Here is an 18,855-nt window from a genome sequence, read left to right as displayed (position 1 = left end):
GACTGATTATGCAACAGAGACAGAGCTGCAACCTGAGAGTGCCAGCTAATGTTACCCTGAAATATAGACATCCTATTCTCATCATCGCCTTAGCAGGTCATCTGTTACACTTGTTTCATGTTCATCAAACTATCAGAATGGAGTGAATGTCTGTCCCACTAATTATTATTGGTTCTTATATTACTTCTAAAGTAGAATTCAGCACCACAATTTCAGAAGGGTCTGTCTGTCGGGTCACATTTGTTTTCTCAAGAAAAAGAAAAGCCCTTGAAGTATATTGTATCATTTCCCTTTTTATTGTGTATTTACATAATGTACAATAGGAAAAGAAAGAACCTGTGGTTCACAACAGCTGATTGGAGTTCAGGGCAAACTGGACAAGTACTGAAGCATGGGATGTCCATGAATGGCAGATTGAGTTCTGAGTAGTGATCAGGGATCCAGTGTTAATAACAAAGCCATGTCATGTGTCGGCTTCATCGTCTGAGGATGAGTAGCAGCCTAGTCCCAGTACATGCCCTGTGCTCTTTTCATCATTAACGGTGCTATGGGCTCCTCCTGCCCCTGTGCTGTCTCGTCTCTCTCCCCCTGTATTGTCTCTGTCCTGTGCAGCAATGGCCCTTCCCAGTGGGGAGCTGTGGAGGTTGGGTAGCCCAGAGAGCAGCACCCTGGCCAGGCTCTGAGTGTGAGACGACCCTGGTTGTAATGGGCCTCTGGACCCAGCTAGAACCACCGCCAGACGGGTGCGATCAAAGTTCAGGGGCTGGTCCTGATCTGGATTGGTGGACTCTGGGTTGGGATTAGTCAGGTCAACTGGAAATGTGCTGAGGAAAGTCCCTGATTGGTGGAAGTGTACCTTGTTCTCAGAGGCTGAGGTTGCATCACTTCCTGTTCTTTTAACGACCCAGTTACTCTGTGCTCCACCCACCGGCCTGCTCAGATCACATGACTGGAGACCGCGTGGTTTCTTGGCTACAGATGAGAGAAACCAGGAATTACCTTAAATGGGCCACAATGTATTTTACGTTGGTTATGACTATGGTCATATTAAAAAACTAATTGGGAACCTCTCTTCTTAATAGAAGACAACACATATAACATATGAAAGATGATTGTTTATGTTAGAGGTAAGACACCAAAACTGGTCAGAACTAGACAACAGAGCCAAACCCTGTTAAACTGACCGGTGTTGGGGGAGATGTGTGTGTCTGCACTCCTCTTGGTGTATGCTCTAGGTGACCAGGGCTGGTGTTTACAGGTCGGGTCCAGGGCTTGCAGTTTACAGATGAAGCGTTTATACTCTTTCTCCAGCCCCTGGATGCTCAGCTGGAACTCCACTATCTTCCTCTCAGGGTAGTGAGACAACTGGGACTGCTGAGAGAGAGGAGAAAAAAATAAAGTGTGCCATACTCACTTCCACATGAAACTTCAGTGTGGGTATCCTTTCTTCACACCCATAAACACACACAAGTCAATAAACAACAGCATTATTACTGTCTCTCATCACTTCACAAGCCTACCTGCAGATAATACTCGATTTCATTCTTGATGCTTGGGATCCACTTTTTAATGGATGAGGCTGAATTGAGTGTTGACTGTGGAAGAAAAAAACATATCAGATCGTAAGTGCAAGTCATATTTATCCCCAATAAAGCATGTGTGAATTACTGTCAATTAGATTAAATGTGTAGAACTCACCAGTTTGGGTCTAGGTTCATGAACATCTTTGATACGGCCCTCTGTTTCAGGGCACAGAGAAGGAATTACATTTAGCTACACATTACAGTAATGTTCAACACAGGCTTTTTATTCAAGCCCTGCATAACACACTGGATTCAACTGATCACCCAGATCTGAATAAGTTGAAAGGTGTTGGGTTCTAGCTTTAAATATACTTATTCATGTTACCATACTAGAACTTATCGATTACTTTACATGTATAAGGAAGGTATAGGTTGGGGTCAATGAAGGATGTATAGGAACGTGGTGTATGGAAAGTCACATTCTGTCAAACATGTTATTGCTGAAGATCAAGGCTCCTAAAAAAAGGGAGGTACAAGAAGAACTGTCTGGTTTCAGTCACTGATAAGGTAGGACAGTGGCGGATTAGGGAGGAGAGAGGAATTCGGCCCGAGGTCAGGTCAGATGAAGTGAGAAGAAACAGTCCAATTTCATACGCATACACTTCCAAAGGTTCTAGCATCAGGCAGGGCCATGACTACACCAGTGAAAATAACAAATTAAGTTTCTGCCTAACAACAGAGATGTATTGGCTGTCTAGATGTATAAGGAGTTGACCCCGAAAAGTAGGAGTTAATAAATATATGTGCTTGTGTAATCATGCTTAGTCTTTCCAGCAGTATGACCCAGTGGGGTGAACAAACTTGGTTTGAGCTTTTTCTAGTTGTCCGTGAGTTTTTACTCTGTTTGTTCAGAACCTAAGAGCTGTAACAAAAGTCTCTCCACCCAAGATCGATCTGTAGCTAGCTCTGGTCCAAGGCGTTACTTGCAGCTTAAGCCTTCTTCAACGCCCTGCTGCATCTTCACATGTAACTCTTCATATAGCTGACTAAACTCCATGGTGAAGGAAGTGTCTGATGAACTCAACCAATGGAGTTGAGCAGGGACCAGGCTTTGTGGAATTCAGTTCCGACGACATCGATTCGCTCAACGTCAAATATACACTGCTCAAAAAAATAAAGGGAACACTTAAACAACACAATGTAACTCCCAAGTCAATCACACGTCTGTGAAATCAAACTGTCCATTTAGGAAGCAACACTGATTGACAATAAATTTCACATGCTGTTGTGCAAATGGAATAGACAACAGGTGGAAATTATAGGCAATTAGCAAGACACCCCCAATAAAGGAGTGGTTCTGCAGGTGGAGACCACAGACCAATTCTCAGTTCCTACGATTCCTGGCTGATGTTTTGATCACTTTTGAATGCTGGCGGTGCTTTCACTCCAGTGGTAGCATGAGACGGAGTCTACAACCCACACAAGTGGCTCAGGTAGTGCAGTTCATCCAGGATGGCACATCAATGCGAGCGGTTTGCTGTGTCTGTCAGCGTAGTGTCCAGAGCATGGAGGCCCAACAGGAGACAGGCCAGTACATCAGGAGATGTGGAGGAGGCCGTAGGAGGGCAACAACCCAACAGCAGGACCGCTACCTCCGCCTTTGTGCAAGGAGGAGCACTGCCAGAGCCCTGCAAAATGACCTCCAGCAGGCCACAAATGTGCATGTGTCTGCTCAAACGGTCAGAAACAGACTCCATGAGGGTCGTATGAGGGCCCGACGTCCACAGGTGGGGGTTGTGCTTACAGCCCAACACCGTGCAGGACGTTTGGCATTTGCCAGAGAACACCAAGATTGGAAAATTCACCACTGGTGCCCTGTGCTCTTCACAGATAAAAGCAGGTTCACACTGAGCACATGTGACAGTCTGGAGACGCTGTGGAGAACGTTCTGCTGCCTGCAACATCCTCCAGCATGACCGGTTTGGCGGTGGGTGAGTCATGGTGTGGGTTGGCATTTCTTTGGGGGGCCGCACAGCCCTCCATGTGCTCGCCAGAGGTAGCCTGACTGCCTGTTAGGTACCGAGATGAGATCCTCAGACCCCTTGTGAGACCATATGCTGGTGCGGTTGGCCCTGGGTTCCTCCTAATGCAAGACAATGCTGGACCTCATGTGGCTGGAGTGTGTCAGTAGTTTCTGCAAGAGGAAGGCATTGATGCTATGGACCGCTCATTCCCCAGACGTGAATCCAATTGAGCACATCTGGAACATCATGTCTCGCTCCATCCACCAACGCCACGTTGCACCACAGACTGTCCAGGAGTTGGTAGATGCTCTAGTCCAGGTCTGGGAGGAGATCCCTCAGGAGACCATCTGCCACCTCATCAGGAGCATGCACAGGCGTTGTAGGGAGGTCATACAGGCACATGGAGGCCACACACACTACGGAGCCTCATTTTGACTTGTTTTAAGGACATTACATCAAAGTTGGATCAGCCTGTAGTGTGGTTTTCCACTTAAATTTTGAGTCTGACTCCAAATCCAGACCTCCATGGGTTGATAAATTTGATTTCCATTGATAATTTGTGTGATTGTGTTGTCAGCATATTCAACTATGTAAAGAAAAAAGTATTTAATAAGAATATTTCATTAATTCAGATCTAGGATGTGTTATTTTAGTATTCCCTTTATTTTTTTGAGCAGTGTATATTTTTAGATACATATTTTATTATTATTATATAATTTTCATTATTTCAGGTCAACATTGTGGACAGATTATACATAGTAGCAGTCAAAAGTTTGGACACCCCGTCATTCAAGAGTTTCTTTATTTTTACTATTTTCTAGATTGTAGAATAATAGTAAAGACATCAAAACTATGAAACAACACAAATGGAATCATGTTATAAGCAAAAAAAGTGTTATTATTCAAAGTAGCCACCCTTTGCCTTGATGACAGCTTTGTATACTCTTGGCATTCTCAACAAGCTTCATGAAGAAAGCTTTTCCAACAGTTTGGAAGGAGTTCCCACATATGCTGAGCACTTGTTGGCTGCTTTTCCTTCACTCTGCAGTCCAACTCATCCCAAACTATCTCAATTGGGTTGAGGTTGGGTGATTGTGGAGGCCAAGTCATCTTAATTTTTATTTTATTTCACCTTTATTTAACCAGGTAGGCTAGTTGAGAACAAGTTCTCATTTGCAAATGCGACCTGGCCAAGATAAAGCATAGCAGTGTGAACAGACACCACAGATGCAGCTCTCCACTCTCCTTGGTCAAATAGCCCTTACACAGCCTGGAAGTGTGTTTTGGGTCATTGTCCTGTTGAAAAACAAATGATAGTCCCACTAACGGCAAACCAGATGGGATGGTGTATCGCTGCAGAATGCTGTGGTAGCCATGCTGGTTAAGTGTGCCTTGAATTCTTAATAAATCACTGACAGGGTCACCAGAAAGCACCCCAACACCATCACATCTCCTCCTCTATGAGTCATGGTGGGAACCACACATGCAGAGATCATCCATTCACCTACTCTGCATCTCAGAAAGACATGGCGGTTGGAACCAAAAATCTCTAATTTGGACTCATCAGACCAAAGGACAGATTTCCACCAGTCTAATGTCTATTGCTCGTGTTTATTGGTCCAAGCAGGTCTCTTCTTATTGGTGTCCTTTAGTAGTGGTTTCTTTGCAGCAATTTGAACATGAAGGCCTGATTCACGCAGTCTCCTTTGAACAGTTGATGTTGAGATATGTCTGTTACTCTCTGAAGCATTTATTTGTGCTGAAATCTAAGGTGCAGTTAACTCCACTGACCTTATCTTCTGCAGCAGAGGTAACTCTGGGTCTTCCTTTCCTGTGGAGATCCTCATGAGAACCGGCTTCACCATAGCGCTTGATGGTTGTTGCGACTGCAATTGAAACTTTCAAAGTTCTTTAAATGTTCCATATTGACTGACCTTCATGTCTTAAAGTAATGATGTACTGTTGTTTCTCTTCGCTTATTTGAGCTGTTCTTGCCATAATATGGACTTGGTTCTTTACCAAATCTTTACCAACTTCTGTATACCACCCCTGCCTTGTCACAACACAACTGATTAGCTCAAAAGCATTAAGGAAAGAAATTCCACAAATGAACTTTTAACAAGGCACACCTGTTAATTGAAATGCATTCCAGGTGACTACCTCATGGAGTTGGTTGAGAGAATGCCAAGAGTGTGCAAAGCTGTCATCAAAGGGTGACTACTTTGAAGAATCTCACTTGGTTACTACATGATTCCATGTGTTATTTAATAGTTTTGATGTCTTCACCATTATTCTATAAATGTAGAAAATAGTCAAACTAAAGAGAAACCCTGGAATGAGTAGGTGTGTCCAAACTTTTGACTGTACATATATTTGAATTCCAAAATGAAACAAGGTAACATAAAACATTGCATAACCAACATACACCAAAACAAAAGCATACAAAAACAATAGAATTATACATTCCCTTTCAGTTCCCTGCTCTTAATTTTTCATTTCTCATATTAATAATTTTCCTTACATGCCTTAATTCATTTGACTGTCGCAAAATGTGAGGCTGTAGCGACAAAATAATTATTCTATACAAGAACGCGACCAGCGTCAAGTTGACACACATTCATATAATTGTTATATTGACACTTGATGTGATGGCAAAAGGGGGTCTCATATTGTATAGACATCTCATTACTTGTTCCTGAATATAGCACTCATTCTCTCCAGTGTTAACACATTAAAGACCTCACAATACCACAGGTTTATTTTTGTTGGCTGGTCTTTTACCCAGTGAAGGAGAATGCATTTGCGGGCCACAAAGTGAATTTTTCACTAAGATTGAGCTGTGCTCAATTAAAGTAAGTGACGGCCTGTTCCCGACGACACTGAGTACAAATAGCCATGGGGTCCATTCTTATAGGACATACATGGCATTTGGAAAGTAGCCAGACCCCTTGACTTTTTCCACATTTTGTTAGGTTACAGCCTCATTCTAAAATGGATTAAATTACACATTTTCCTCAATCTACACGCAATACCCCATAATGACAAAAATAAAACTTTTTGACATTTGTGCAAATATATATATATATAAAAATACTGAAATATTACATTTACATAAGTATTCAGATCCTTTACTCAGTACTTTACTGAAGCACCTTCGGCAGCGATTATAGCCTCCCGTCTTCTTGGGTATGACGCTACAATCTTGGCACACCTGTATTTGGGGAGTTTCTACCATTCTTCTCTGCAGATACTCTCAAGCTCTGCCAGGTTGAATGGGTAGCGTTGCTGCACAGCTATTTCCAGGTCTCTCCAGAGATCGGGTTAAAGTCCGTGCTCTGGCTGGGCCACTCATGGACATTCAGAGACTTGTCCCAAAGCAACTCCTGCTACTCCGCTATGGAGCAGGTTTTCATCAAGGATTTCTGTGTACTTTGCTCCGTTCATCTTTCCCTCGATCCTGACTAGTGTCCCAGTTCCTGCCGCTGAAAAACATCCCCACAGCATGATGCTGCCACCACCATGCTTCACCGTAGGGATTGTGCCAGCTTTCTTCCAGACGTAATGCTTAGCATTCAGGCCGAAGAGTTCAATCTTGCTTTCATTAGACAAGATTATTTTGTTTCTCATGGTTTGAGAGCCCTTTAGGTGCCTTTTGGCAAACTCCAAGAGTGGCTTCCGGCTGGCCACTAAACCATAAAGGCATGATTGGTTAAGTGCTGCAGAGATGGATGTCCTTCTGGAAGGTTCTCCCATGTCCATAGAGGACCTCTGGAACTCTGTCAGAGTGCATAGTGACCACCTGGTTTTGGTCACCACCCTGACAAAGGCCCTTCTCCCCCAATTACTCAGTTTGGCTGGGCGGTGGTTCCAAACTTCTTCCATTTAAGAATGATGGAGGCCACTGTGTGCTTGGGGACCTTCAATGCTGCAGAAATGATTTGGTACCCTTCCCCAGACATCGCGGAGCTCTACAATTCCTTCACCTCATGGCTTGCTTTTTGCTCTGACATGCACTGTCAACTGTGGGACCGTACATAGACAGTGTGCCTTTCAAAATCATGTCCAATCAATTGAATTTACCACAGGTGGAATCCCATCAAGTTTTTTTTTTTAAACCTTTATTTAACTAGGCAAGTCAGTTAAGAACAAATTCTTATTTTCAATGACGGCCTAGGAACAGTGTGTTAACAGATTTATACATTGTCAGCTCGGGGGTTTGAACTTGCAACCTTCCGGTTACGAGTCCAACGCTCTAACCACTAGGCTACCCTGCCACCCCAAGTTGTTAAAACATCAAGGATGATCAACGGAAACAGGATGCACCTGAGCTCAATTTCATGTCTCAAAGCAAAGCGCCTGGATACTTCTGTAAATAAGGTATGTTAAAAATAAATAAAAACTTAACACATTTGCGAGAAGAAAAAAAACTGTTTTCGCTCCGTCATTATGGTATATTGTCTGTAGATTGGTGAGTATTTAAAAAAAAAACATTTAATACTTGTTTAAATAAGTCTGTAATGTCACAAAATGTGGAAAATGGAAGGGGGCCTGAATACTTTCCAAATGCAAAGGGGCCATCTGGAGAGGATAAAAAAGTCTGGTGAAAAATATTCCTTTTAAATCAGATTCATTCTAACGGCAGGTACATCTATCTAGGTCTTCCTACCCCACCCCCCATTTTTATGATGCTGCTACTTTCTATTTTCCATGTATAGTCACTTTATCTCTACCTACATGTACATATTACCTCAATTACCTAGACTAACCGGTGACCCCGCACAATGACTCTGTACCGGTACCCCCTGTATATAGCCTCTCTACTGTCATTTTATGGTTTGCTCCTTAATTATTTGTTGTTTTTTTTATATATTTTTTTTCTTCAGTTTATTTTAGTAAATACTTTAACACTTTTTTCTTAAAACTGCATTGTTGGTTAAGGGCTTGTAAGTAAGCATTTCACTGTAAGGTGAACCTGTTGTAGTCAGCACAGATTTTGTTTTTACTGTGAAGGACGAGTAAGTGCATGCCTAGCTAGCTTCTCCCGGTTTGATGTAGTCAAGACAGGTATTAGGTAATCTTATTGGACGATACATAAGCAAGCTATGGCAGCTATTAGTCTACTATAACGCGAGTCAGCTTGGTTGGTTTCTGTCTCTCCCTCCCTCCTCCCTGTTGCCAGTGTCACTCGCTCAAACTCACAGTAGCCTACAGACACAACCCGAAAGCTGTTAGAGCGCCACTTCTGTCTACTTCACTCTTAAAAGTAGCTAAAAATTAGATTTTTCTGCTGCTTCTCTCACTCTGCGCCGACCAGGTCTATATGGAATGAGTCTGTCTAGTTGTCCTGGGGTCAGTTCGGAACAAGTCTCTATATTATTATTCATGCATATCAGGTACGGATGGGAAAGCCACAGATCCATTTCCGAACAGGTCCAACGTTTTGGTGGTAAAAATGTGTGTCATGGTGCTTTTAAAACAACTGCAAACTCTGGAAATAATGAGGTCAAATCATAACGTTGGTGATCTTCAGGTCGCAAAGTCAGAGTTCTAGAAAGATGCCTGAGTTTCTGACTTGGAATTCTGATTTGGATGACCATTTAAAATGGTGACCGACCGCCTTGATTCGGTCTTATGTATCAAATTTTGAAATTGTGTGTTTTACATTGGATAAAAGCAGAGAGACAGATCTACAAAATTGTATATTGTATACTGCATTTGAGGAACAATGGAAAAGCAATTCTGCTAACCTCACTTTTCAGAAAATGCCCTTTGAATGGTTTGGTACCTACTGGAGAGCTCCTCTTTGTCTGCACCCATTCAGCATTGTTCACACCCTCTTAAGCTTTAGCCCCACCCATCTCTTTATGGGTTGACCTGAGGGTTATGTTCTAACAACGGCATTCAAGTACCCAAGCTAACTGGCTAGCTACTTCCAAGACACATATGAGAGAACAGCTCACTGACCATTTTACTCATCCAAGCAGAGCTGGTTAGGCTGTTTTTATGTTATCCGGAGTGTTGGTGACTGCAACTCCAGAGCGTTGGAAACAATTTACGCTTTTCTGCCAATGTTTACTGACACCGGCCATATTCAACGGGTGTTGAGCATTCGTAAATTCCTCATTTGTTCTGCGCTCTGGCACAGACGAGAGTGCTCTGAAATCAGGGTAGATAGCCAGACAGAATTTACCAGCTACGTCTGGCAAGTTGTCGCAGTGACATTCTTGAAATGGATACTTACATAGTGGAGTCTTTTGTTAAGACACGTAGGTAGCTAGCTAGCTAAACAATGAACCATAATCCCAACTCATGACTTTACTACCATGCATGAATCTAGTAGCTAACCAATCAGGTTCAATGTTAGCTAGCTAACATTAGGCTATAACTAGCAAAGCAAATGGCTCTGAGATACAAATAATAAGATCATACACGTAACATTAGCTAGCGAGCCAGCTAGCTAATGTTAGCTAGCTAACAGTACACTTCAACTTGAAATTAAAACGACTTTGTCAAAATTATAAAAGTGTCATATTTGAAAATGTTGCTAGCTAGACTACTTTACCTGTATAAATCATGGATGGACCCTTCTCCCTGTCACGGATGCCCATACTCTAATTCCACTTATTTCCCTACATATGTAATTTTTAAACCGTCCCCTCGCCCAAACCCGGGCGCGAACCAGGGACCTTCTGCACACATCAACAACAGTCACCCACGAAGCATCGTTACCCATCGCTCCACAAAAGCCGCAGCCCTTGCAGAGCAAGGGGAACTACTACTTCAAGGTCTCAGAGCAAGTGATGTAACCGATTGAAACGCTATTTAGCGCACACCGCTAACTAAGCTAGCCGTTTCACATCCGTTACACATACATGTTAGAATTTTTTAACTAGATAAAACGTTTTTAGCAAAAGCAATCACTTTTGATTGGGAAAACACAGACTCCTACTAATTACCGCTCATGCTTAATTACGTCACATGGCTCATACCCGGAGTCAGTCTGGTTCTAAATCGAATGTAATCAACTTTCAGACACTAACAAGGCCAGGCAAGATAATGCCACGTTCTTGTGCTAGAACTAGGAAACTCATACATTTCCAATTTGCTCATTGTTGAACGCAGCACGTGATTACCTACAACCAATTAGCAAGTTGGAAATGTCCGAGTTTCGTAGTTCCTACTAGCAAACTCCCTCAATCTGTCAAGTTATGACGTGGGGGGGGCATTCCTGCAGTTTCCCAAAGGCAGGAATGCTCGAATTGCGGGCTGCAGTGGCACACTATTGATCAAATCGGTGGGAATATAATTTTTGGAGCGATTAATGGACAGCTGCATGGCGTTGAAAAAGACTCAAATCGAACATATCATCGTGGACCAGATATATAATGTAACTAGCTAGCTCGCTGATAGCTAAGGCAGTGGGTGTTTCTAGCTATAGGCTAGTAGCAAGCTTGCCAGAGCGAAACTAGCTAGCTAGATAATACTAGCAATGTTTGCTAGCACTGCAAAGAGCCATACTTAACGTGTAGCTAAAAATACAAACGGAATACTTAATCTACTGAAAGACAATTGATTGCCACTTGCCATCTCTTTCTTTTTGAAGCCATAATCGGTTCAATTTCCCCAGTTGTTTCTCCTCGTTTCTAGCCATTTGGGAGGGACACGCTAATTTACCAGCGACATTCTTCTTCTTTGGGTATATTGGCGAACTAACGTTACACACAAAAAAGTGTATTGTCGTCACCAATTGGGTGGGGGTTAAACAATGAACTAAAGGAAAGTAAATTACACTACAGGGAACATAAACTACTAAATAGATAAGTATATATTCCCACTCCTCTGTCATTCGAAACCTTACCAGCAAGACATCAACAAAATGTCACATAATTGTCTAGCCAAGTCATGTGACACGATGGACGGACTCGTTCCAGGTTGTCTTGTGTTCTAGCCGCACTGTGCATCTCAGATGTTAAAAATGAACAACCACGAACCAGAGTACTCCCTAGTGGGAGCGGCCATTCTTATTGACTTTGTATTTTATTGTATTGTCGTTTAAATAAAACAAATGTAACTATATATATATATATGTTTATATATTAGTAAAAAAATCGGGGAGGCAGCAGTAATAGTAAACTTCATATTCATATTCAACGTCGTTGCACGTTAAGGAATACAGTACTGTAAACGTTAGATGAATCATAGGCTATGAAACCCACCTTGTTATTGAACAATCCACATTTGTCTCTCATAGTGTCTGTGAAATTGAAAAACAAAATATATGGCTGCTATGCATACTTATAGACGACACTATGCTACAGTTTGTGACCATCCTGATAACTGTTATAAGCTTCATAAGCATCAGAAATTTCATCCTTTTTAAACAACCTTTTGTGGCCAATTAATAAAACTCATCTTTGCAAGGGTTAAATTAGAAGTTTAATAAATGATTGGCCTATTCTTAAATGACTAACTTTTATCAATTTAATTCTGCTTAACATTGTATAATTTCACCATGTATTTGGCTCCCGAGTGGCACAGCGGTCTAAGGCACTGCATCTCAGTGCTAGAGGCGTCCAGGCTGTATCACAACCGGCCGTGATTGGGAGTCGCACAATTGGCCTAGCATCGTCTGGGTTAGGGTTTGGCCGGTGTAGGCCGTCATTGTTAATGAGAATTTGTTCTTAACTGGCTTGCTTGGTTAAATAAAGGTTATGTTTTTAGTTATTTGCCTTTGAACAAACAAACAACCTGCTTGGAAGACAACGTGCAGTGAACGCTCATTCAAGTGCAACCCAGGATGCTTTGGTCTGTCCCGCGCCATGATTAGAGAGTGATCTCCACTTCCAGTGAAACACACATACTTCCTATGAAGATGGGATGAAACTGGTTCTCCAATAGAAATACCCGATAACGCCTATAGGCGATGTCATGGCGACTTGACATGGCTATCTAAACTAATGCTCAGAAACACGTCATCGGGTCTAACGTTCGTCTTGCGCCAAACTGCGCATGTGCCTGTCGTTCAAATCAAAGCCACTCCATCAATATAACTTTTTTTTTACAAGAATGAAAACGTGTCAGTTTGTCACTTTCACGAGGTTGGAGTAATATCATGTTCAACTACTTAAGACATTGGCTCGGATATTGGTTGTGTCTTTCGATTTCGAGAAAATTAACAACTAAGGAAGAATTGTTCAATTCTCTCACTGACATCTCAACCCCGGCCTGGTCTGCTTTTGTCTGTTTCGCAAGCTTTCCCAGAACTGGCACGATGTTGCGCATCTGGGTTTAGAAACTCTTGGGTTTAACATTTTTCGACTTGCTAACTAGATGAACGCAGCACGTGTATATCTACAACAATTTAGCAAATCTGAAATGTACGAGTTTCCTAGTTCTGACTAGGACTTGAACGCGGCATGTGTGCTTATCTGACGGGGTGACGTAGGTCTTCCGACCGTACTCTGTCATATCATACGGGGTGCGTTCGTAAATTCCCTCTGGCTATCTAATCCGATTTAAGAGCACTCGTCTGAGTTTGCCAGAGCATAGAATAACTGATTAATTTATGAACAGGCAACACCCGTTGAATGTGAGCACATCGGCAAAAAAACGTAATTCAGTTGTTGCCAACAGCACAGTGACAAGCACCATCGCGCTAGATAACATTAAAAGAGCCAAACCAACTCTGCTATGGGAGTAAAATGGTCCGAATGAGATGTAAACTAAAGCTAGCCAACTTTAGCCAGTTAGCTAGGGTGCTTGACTGCTGTTGTGAGGTCAGAACGCTCAGATCAACCCTACTCCCATGCCAGAGCGTCCAGTGTGCTCTGAGAGCTACAATTTGAAAATGCTCTGAAATTACGAAAGCCCATAGTGCAGTCTGGCACTCCAGGGTGAATTTACAAACACACCCATGGTCAGGTAAGTTCCCCATGTGTTCCAATATGACGTCATATTTTGCCAAGTCAGGGTAATCAAATTGGAGCAGACTGATAAAAATCAGTTTGAGTCTCTGACCCACTCGAATATTGTGTCAAATATTATGTCTGTTTATCTGATTTAAAATACAGGCTCAATGTTCTTCCATAAGACTGTTATTAGTTGTACTTTCTCAATTAGGTCTTATAAGTAGCCTACAGAATAAAACCTGAACAGTAATAATAATTTCTGTATCGCTTTTCATAACAATCTCAAAGCGCTTCAAAAGCAAATAATAAACAAGCAATACTCATCATCATGAGTAGCCTAGCTATAGTTAGATCAACCAATAGAGGCCAAGTCTTTGAGTGCATGCATTTTCCTAAGATGGAGAGGTACAGTTCATGGCTTTATCATAGGAAGGTGGTCAGGGAGATGGTTGATGAAGAGTCTGGTGACGATCATGTAGTGGCCTGAGTCGTGCACCTACTGGACCTCCTTAACAATATGACACCCACTTGAGTGATGCCTCAGCAGCTTTGGGCGCCATAAAGGACACCACACACAGTCCAGACTAGTAGTCAGTCATCCTCTCTATGAGCCCTCTCTCTTAGTACTGCATCTCCCATAGAGCCCCACAGTGGAGGTGTCATAATACCCATAAACCTAGCGGTCAAACAGGGACATGGTTCCAATCGTTTTTCCACCATTTATTTTTCCCATAGGGAATTTTAGAAACACTTAAAATAAGAGCTGTGTTTCTTGTGTGTTTATCCTGGCGTGATGTTTTGATAACAATGTAAATATCTCTTGGACAAAGTTACTTTTATCAATATATTTGGCTCTACTTTCTCTCTGATTCGAAAATGCTAATTTCCATCAAACTAGACATCATGCAAAACTACAAATCCTTGCAAGCTCCTGCACGTCATCTCTAGCTGACACCTTTGCTAACAGATATTGTGTCAATATGATATGATTTCAAAAGATCAGGAGCTAGCAGCCAGGTGAAACAAAAAAGCTGGTATAGTATCCAGATCCATCATTTGAACAAAAACAATTAGCCAGCTACATAGACAAAAGAGTTGATCTGCCAGTCCATCTGCAAATCTGTGGGTGAAAACCACCAGAAATATGCAATAAACTCAATGTCATCAAAAACAAAACAGCTGATAAAAAAACTAAATTACAAACACTTACACATTTTTGTACATTTACATGTTACATATTTAAAGGAGCCCTCTGGTTAGGCTGCCTATGTATTTTTTTTCATGAGATTTTAAATCTTAGTTTGACCTACTTTGTAGTTTGTATATTTGTAGTACATTGTGTAGATATTACATCTTCTAGATACTTCTAGATATTCTTGTTTTTAATTATAGGGAACATTTATTTGTGTAGTGAACAACTACTTGTTTCTTGAACATCAGAATATTTTCCTCTATGAGTACTGTTGTAATATAAACATGATTTTCTTTGTTCTGTATTGTCCTAAACATGGTCTTCATCAGTAAACCTACAGCCTTGGCACTGGAGAAAATACCCAGATTTTTAAAACTGTGCTCATCTCATCGGCAATGTCGCCCTCTTGTGAATATTTCAGAGTCCTACAGGAAATCACAGACTTTCTGCTCATACAGTATATATGTATGTTTTCTTTACTGTTTCTGTATTAGCAGGTGCTCATCTGCCATCTAGCTGGATAGTTATTATTAAAACGTTATGATTATGCTCTTATTTATTACAATTGTATGACTTTGCCCAGTGCCCACCCTTCAATATAACATGTCTAGATACAATGTAACCATAGGCCTATACTCAAATGTTTTGTTTGTAAATATGTTTGTTTACATTAGTTACCACCATGTTTCTTCCTGTCGCTTATCCCTCTGGTGTTATTGTTGTTTACAGTGATCCTGCTTGAGATGCTGCGTGAGCAACCCTATAGTTAAGAATTTGTTCTTATCTGACTTGCCTAGTAAAATAAAGGTAAAATAAATAGTCATGTTGACCAGGGCAACAGGAAGTTATGTTTAGGATACAATATAGGGACAGAACATGTCACCACTAGACACAATTCAGCTGTGCTATGAATTTACTAAACACTTTGGCTGCAATGCATTAAAAATAACTTTAGAAATGATTGAAAACGTATTATGATTGAGTAATTGAAGTTATAATCATGATTTATTTTATAGGTCCCTCAACCATAGTAGTGTGTCAGAAGCATTTGCCCTGGAGGCCTGTGAATGTAGACCACTTCACAACATACAGAGTATCTGTGTTCCTTAAACCTTGTTAGATGGTGAGACTCAAGTGGAGCTGAGGTGTTAGGTGGTCCACTCATGTTGCACTCGAATCTACACTAGAGATAGAAGGGTCATTGACTGAAACTCAATCACTAACCTCAGGATCAATAAGGCATTCCTGGCCTACATCCCTGCTGTAGAGGTTGAACCTATAACCACAGGTCTAGGACCAGATTACTCAGTCCCACAGCAATGTCTAACTAGTGTGCTGTAGAGAGATAAAAGGGTCATTGACTGTGAAACATCACTAACCTCAGGATCAATAAGGCATTCATGGTACAGATAACTTGCTGCTCTCATAACATGTTGCAACATGTTTCAGTGTTCACACCCTTTCACAACACACACAGAGGCATTGTATTCAGTTCACATATGTTTTATTACATTTCTTAAATATTGATTTGTTTCTGAAGTGCTCAGAAAATGAACATACAAAATTATATTGTTTCTTATTACAAATTGTACTCCAAGTCGATCTTATATACAACTAATAACAATGAGTGGAACCCCATTAAACAACTTCAGAAAAAAACAAGTAACTAAGCTTTTTTCTAACTTAATTCAATACAATTAAGAATAAACAATACATTGTAACTCAAAAGTTAGGCAGCTTTTGTTAAACGATTTCATCTGTTTAGACTAGGCTACAGGCCTCCTTAAAGCGCAGGAAGTTTTCAAATCTACTGTCTTTGTTTTTTATAATACTGAATCATCACGAAGGTCCATTCATAAAAGCACAGCTTGGTCAACGCCAACAAATGGCCAGTCAATAAAAACAACACGAAACAAAACATCCGTTTGTCCTGTTTGTTGCTGTTTCTTTTCCTTCACACGCTCTGCTCTGTCCGGAGCCCCAACTCCTGTGCGCAACGGTGGCGCGCAAAGCACCCGGTTAGAGGCAGCCAGCCAGTCACGGTTCCCTCCCACCATTCTCGTGCTGTTACTTCGCATTCTACCTGTCACAATGCCACGGAGCCACAGAACAGCCATCCAGTCACTTATAAACGATCTGTCCTTTTCGTTCAAACTCTTTCTCTATTCTTCCCCAAGTGTCCTGTCCTCTTCAGAAGGTCTGGAGCTGCTGCGTCAGCATGAGTTGACAGCCGCTGTTAACATGGTTCATCACCTTCAGTTTGAGCTGGGCTACCTGTTCCCTCAGCATGTTGGCTGTGGAAGCCAGGTCGGAGTTCTGAGTCTTCAGGTTCTTCACCTTGTCCTCCAACCGGGAGATGCGCTCTAGCTTCCGCTTCCTGCACTTGGAAGCGGCGACGCGGTTCCTCATGCGCTTCCTCTCGGCTTTGATTCTCTCCTGATTCTCCATGTCGATGGGAGAGAGTGGAGGGGTCTCCCCGAGCATCTCAGGTACCGTCTGGGGCTCCTCTTTCAGGGCTGTGAGCCTGGGGTGGGGATGAGACTGCTGCCCATAGATGGGGAGCTGAGGCGGGGCAGAGGGGAAGCTCATAGCCGGCACTGAGGTGGTGTAACTGGGGGCTGAGTTGGTGGTGACAGCCGGGGTGAAAGTGTTCAAGTTTTCGTAGACAGGTGACTCAGAGTGCATGGCTACGTTGTTATAAACAGTGCTCCCAGCCACGGAGCAAACAGGTGGGAGTGTGGTCGAGTTGTTGATTCTTGTCTGCCCGGTGGAGGTGACTGGGACCCCAGGTGCGTTGGGTAAGACGTGTTGATGATGGAGCTCCGCCAGAGCTCTAACGAACCCCTCGGCAAAGCCCTCCTGCTCATCAGTCACGTTCCTCGGACAGAGGAACTGCGTCGGGGTAGGTGTGGTGGTGATCAGGCCGTTGCTGGACTGAATGATGAGCCGCTCCAACTCTGGGGAGGCAAGTTTGAGGAGCTGCACATCCGGAGAGGTGAGAATATCGCTGGCTTTAGCCTGTAGGTGAGGTTTGAGTGTGATGGTTGGGTCAGCCAGGTTCAGTGTCATGCTGTGTTTCAGAGCTTTGGGGTTGTATCCGTAGCCCGCGTTCTGATGCTGGGAGAAAGCGTTATGCGAGTCGTCGTAGAAAGTAGTTTCCATCTTGGTAGACATAGAATATAAACCAAACACTCAGTTTGAAATGTCTCTAGTAGGCTACTCAGACAGAAGATATGTGTGTTTCGGTTACCTCTCTCTCGTTCTTTCCGTTGTAAAACTCGGAGAAAAGTGTCATACTGTGTCAGACAATGCTTTCAACCTCCGAAGCCGAGCCAAGAGTCTGGAATAAAATCGTGTCCCGTACACACAATTCTAACTTGTAAGCGCACTCCTTGTCCCGAGAAAAAGTATTCTGTTCAGCTTCACTGATAGTCTGACTCAGAACGCTGTATAAATTATTCAAACTCGTTCTTTCGCGTCTGTCAGTTCTTTGACAGTCTTCGAATGAGACGCGGTAAGTGCTATAAGTTCTTATAGTTCAACAGCATTCCTGCTCAAAGCAAGCCTTTCTAGCTCTCTGTGTGTATACTGACTCTTCCAGCGTGGAGGCAAAGCTTATCTGCAGCCACTGCCTCTCTAACAATATGCATGATGTCACCTCTGGAGTCTTCCATTGGCTGCAGGCGTTTGCGGGGCGTTCCTTGTTGCCAGATAAGGCGCGTTGCCTAGACGACCACCCAGAAGATTCTCGGTCTCCCGTTGGCTGATGGGATGAGGTAATGCAAGTGAAGGGGCGCGGTGCATTGTGGAATGACGTGTGGTTTTTGAATATCTGGTTACCCGCGGCTTAGCGCTCACAGAGAGTAGTAGCGGGATAGACAGTGTGTATTTGGAAAATTCCCTTGATATGTACAGTTCATAGATGTATGTTATCCAATATATAGGTCTATGCTGCATTATGTATTATTCCACAGAAAATATACTCCCCATACGTTTTTATAGAGATTCAAATTATTTTCTGCCAGACAGACTTCCTCTGCCTCCAGAAACTTTGCATGATAAGCCTTGAGGTAATGTGTTACTGTTTTATTATCCATGATGCAAATAATAATGTGTTTGAATAATTGTCTTGATGAATGTCGTTGTTTGATTGAATGAATAATAGACTAATATTTGCTTATGAAGTTATACAGGACATCAGTTATTAG

General features: G+C 42.3%; 2 protein-coding genes across 3 annotated transcripts; both read right to left on the bottom strand.

Annotated features, from left to right (window-relative positions):
* Positions 1–273: 273 nt before the first annotated feature.
* On the bottom strand, positions 274–11,403 carry si:dkey-86e18.1 (uncharacterized protein LOC557342 homolog). Of its 2 annotated transcripts, none has more exons than XM_046302513.1 (5): positions 11,132–11,403; positions 1,699–1,739; positions 1,521–1,595; positions 1,185–1,374; positions 274–972 (listed from the first exon to the last, which is right to left on the bottom strand). In XM_046302513.1, exons 1-5 carry the CDS (start codon positions 11,391–11,393, stop codon positions 464–466), a joined length of 1,077 nt encoding a protein of 358 aa, XP_046158469.1. In that variant the 5' UTR covers positions 11,394–11,403; the 3' UTR covers positions 274–463. The 2 variants fall into 2 exon arrangements, with proteins under 2 accessions (XP_046158469.1, XP_046158470.1); XM_046302514.1 differs by having other exon boundaries at positions 1,185–1,371; positions 11,132–11,399.
* Positions 11,404–16,134: 4,731 nt separating this feature from the next.
* On the bottom strand, positions 16,135–18,256 carry LOC123996484 (transcription factor AP-1-like). The gene has a single exon (XM_046299851.1). It carries the CDS (start codon positions 17,819–17,821, stop codon positions 16,838–16,840), a length of 984 nt encoding a protein of 327 aa, XP_046155807.1. The 5' UTR covers positions 17,822–18,256; the 3' UTR covers positions 16,135–16,837.
* Between the last annotated feature and the right edge of the window lie 599 nt (positions 18,257–18,855).

The sequence above is a fragment of the Oncorhynchus gorbuscha genome, linkage group LG15, assembly GCF_021184085.1.
Source record: "Oncorhynchus gorbuscha isolate QuinsamMale2020 ecotype Even-year linkage group LG15, OgorEven_v1.0, whole genome shotgun sequence".
In the NCBI taxonomy this organism is placed as follows: Eukaryota; Metazoa; Chordata; class Actinopteri; order Salmoniformes; family Salmonidae; genus Oncorhynchus; species Oncorhynchus gorbuscha.
Note: the sequence above shows the minus strand (reverse complement) of the source record. Positions and strands in the feature narration are given on the sequence as shown.